We start from the raw sequence: 3,431 nt of genomic DNA on the forward strand, positions 1-3,431 counted from the left end.
TCATTCATGACAATTGTAGGGCAGCGTATACTAGAGGCTAGAATGTTGTCTCTGGAAGTCACTAGCACTGGTGTCTGTACAACGTTCAATGTATTGTCTGCACATTGGAATTCATATAAGGAGCTAAGGAAGTATGTGAACAGCACGAGAGCGGTGACAGATGAAAACGAGGGAAGATGCGAAGGAGGACATAGGCTGAATGACATGTGAAGTACAGTACTGGTACAAGATGAGTTACAACCTGTCTCCCCATCACAGCACGCTCAAAGAATCAGGTCCACTTCGCTGTTTGATGCCACGACAGTTACAGTCCCATATCTCAACGGTCTCTGACAATCGACGAAATAAATGTCACCCTGTATGTTATTGTTGCCTGATTGAGGGCTTATTTCCACCTGCCACTTATGCTCTGGATTTTCTGTGCTAGCATTGAAGTACACTCGAGGCTAGTGCCAGTTCGAAGACATGAGATTGAAGTACCCCTTGAATGTCTTAGGCATGTGCACTATCGCAGGTGCGTTTGTCGTGGAAGCATGCATGTCTAACAGGCTATCTGGGGGAATCTCCGGGAATGTAACATCGAGGGCAGCATTAGTTGTCCGCACGGTGGTTGTGAATGCAGTATCTTCACCCTGCGCAAGGAGACTGACGTTGGCAGAAATATGACTGGACCACAATCAGTCCGACTGACGTTGCAAGGACAGCATGGAAATCACGTATGCATTTGTGGTCTGAATAGAGGTAACACCACGCTTACCTACGTCGCTCATCGCAACACGAACATCCACCTCTATGGGAGCATTCTGTGTCTGCAGACTCACGGAGGACACTGCATCCACCGACCCCTTTATAAAGCCGTTGGAAGTTATTATCTGTAGCGTCCCACCTTTTAAAGACTGTACGAGCACAGATATATGTTGATAACAGCAGCAAGGATGGAAAGCGAGATTACTCGCCTGCACATGAACAGGATTGTCGATGGTCCGTAGTGCAATGTGTTCGAAAAACAAGCAGTCACATAGGTCTCCAACGTTGTGAATGAATCGGGGCATATTCGTTTGGAATCGCTTGATGTGCAGCGGAGAACCTTCCAAAGGGGGGAAGATAACCTTGACCAAAAATCCCATCCGACGTGAGCTTCCACCACCATATCGTGGATAGCTCTACAGGCGAAGTCAGTTCGTATGGGGGCGACATTTCATAGTGTTAAGATATCACAGACCATCATTAGCACGGCACCATCGGATTTTGGAGCAGGGTGCAAGTGGCAGAGAGTGGCACCGTATCGTAAATCCTCCCTATCATCCATGAATGCGACGAATTCTACATGCACGTCGCGGCTTCCGCTATATTTCCGGTCATCATTAACCAGAAACTCCACAGGCCCGTGGGCATAATTCATCCAATACTCTTGTGTTACAAGGTCAAGCATATCTGCGCTAGCAGAGAGGGACATCGTGGCATTCGCAGTGTACCGATATGTTAATCCCAGGAAGCTCGCTGGTGTTGGCAAAGTTTCTGCTCCAAAATACCATGGGACACTTCGAGCACAACTGCGAGGGTAGGGATTACCAACCCGCATTGTGGGTCGCCGACTGCGTTTTTTCTAGTAATGTATTATTCTCAGTAGATACAGAAGTATTGGATTGATGAACATACCTGTCTGACAGCATGAACAATAATCGGCGGGAGAATTGCCGCGAGTAGCACGATGGTCAGTATAATGCAACCCAATAACAGATGCTTTCTTCTCCACCGAAGCATTCTCTTGCCAGATGTCTCGCTGTCCTCTTCATCTTCTGACTGCCGCAGCATGATGGCCTGGCGTAAATGCAATCGCAAAAGGATATCCGTAAAAAATAGCAGGCGAGATGGTTGAACTGGGTCAACGGCTTGGTTTTCCATGTTTGTCTGTTCTTGCTCGACGCTGGCAACCCTTTCCAGAGACTGAACAGCAGAATATTCTTCCAGGTTACCGGTATGGACGTCTGTCATAATATCTGCGCGCTGACAAGAATTGAGGGACAGAATAGACTGGCAGGGGAACTTATATGACCCTGGAAGGTGTCGAGGCTTTTATGCTACTACAAATTGCTGCGCAGATCAGGAAGTTTGAACCAGATGGATTCCCTTGCTACTGCGCCATGGGATGACCTCGATGCTCGGGATACACCTGACAGACTGCGGATTCCCTTGCTTGATCTCATCCCATCTCCGATGCTGTTATCATGCTCTTAGCTATATTACGACCTTCTGCATCAACTGTAAGCAGGAGTCATATTTGTTCTTCAAGCGCAAAGGCATACTAGAATAGGCAGCGAGAAGGTGGAAACACGCGTATATCACCAAACTCTATCATCCTGAGGATATTTGCAGGTCAAGAGAGCAATGACTGATGCCTGCATATCTGTACCTGTTCGACTGCCTCTATGCGGCATGTGAAAGTCTGCATTAGATTCAGTATGAGCGGACAAGAAATAAGGAAGGATAAATAAAATACTGGTTCAGGAGTCTGGTCCAAACCAGTTGGACTTGCATTTCATTAACATCATGGCCGAGAAGTACAAGAAGAGGGAAGAGTACTTTGAAATGCATATAAGAACTCCGTGCATGTCCTTGATAATCTCGGACCATTCAATCCCAGTGGAAAATGACTTGATTTAATCGAGAAACTGGGTCACTCGATGGGAATTGGTGTTGAAAATGTGTGAATAAAGCTGAATTATGTAATTCATGCCAATTTGGTCTGTCTCATTTCTTTTATTGGATGAGTACAGTATCTCATTCTGACTCATGTCAATTCTCACTGGGATTCAGTAGCCGATGCGAGATTAGTGGAATAAAACATCAACGGAAGGGACTCCTCTTTGCTTCTAGACGAAAACCGTCACCATAACATTGATTTTGAAGCTTTGCTTTGATGTCCAGATTGCAATCGTACAGATGCGTTGTGTCAAACGCGATATCAAGTGCATCTCCTGCTGTCTTCGGCCATAAGAATTGTAGCTGTCAGTACAGTATATAATGATACCGGTGTATCCGTAGGTCATAGCGACCTGGCCTGCAGCGGTGCTGTTGCTTATCCATACAAGGTTTCCGCCAAAGTGCATGGCATGGCCGCGCTTTGGTGTGCCTGTTCTCAGGCTTGTCCTTCCAAGACTTGTTGTGACAATGTGGATACGGACATAGTTGAACTGAGAAGATGAAGGACAAGGCCAAGCGCACCCACGGCATCAAGAGAACATCATTTCTGGCCTCACCTAATGAAGGCTTGAGGTAAGCTCAAGTGTGTCGATAACGAGGTCGGACAGAGGATTCAGACGTCCTCATTGCAGAGAGGGCTGCATCATCCCAGAGAAGACGACCCCAGAGCCGCTTGGTGACCGAGAGTTTCGGGCTCAAATACCGCGCCGATGAGGTAGCCATACAGA

The 3,431-nt window shown here is 47.0% G+C and overlaps 1 protein-coding gene across 1 annotated transcript; it reads right to left on the reverse strand.

Moving 5' to 3' along the window:
* Positions 1–446: 446 nt before the first annotated feature.
* Positions 447–1,995, reverse strand: FIBRA_08516 (uncharacterized protein; the record flags this gene model as incomplete). The annotated part of the gene is made up of 4 exons (XM_012330159.1): positions 447–666; positions 703–1,163; positions 1,223–1,606; positions 1,660–1,995. 4 exons carry the CDS (start codon positions 1,993–1,995, stop codon positions 447–449), a joined length of 1,401 nt encoding a protein of 466 aa, XP_012185549.1.
* Between the last annotated feature and the right edge of the window lie 1,436 nt (positions 1,996–3,431).

This window comes from Fibroporia radiculosa (assembly GCF_000313525.1).
Source record: "Fibroporia radiculosa TFFH 294 genomic supercontigs, scaffold675, whole genome shotgun sequence".
NCBI classification, from domain to species: Eukaryota; Fungi; Basidiomycota; class Agaricomycetes; order Polyporales; family Fibroporiaceae; genus Fibroporia; species Fibroporia radiculosa.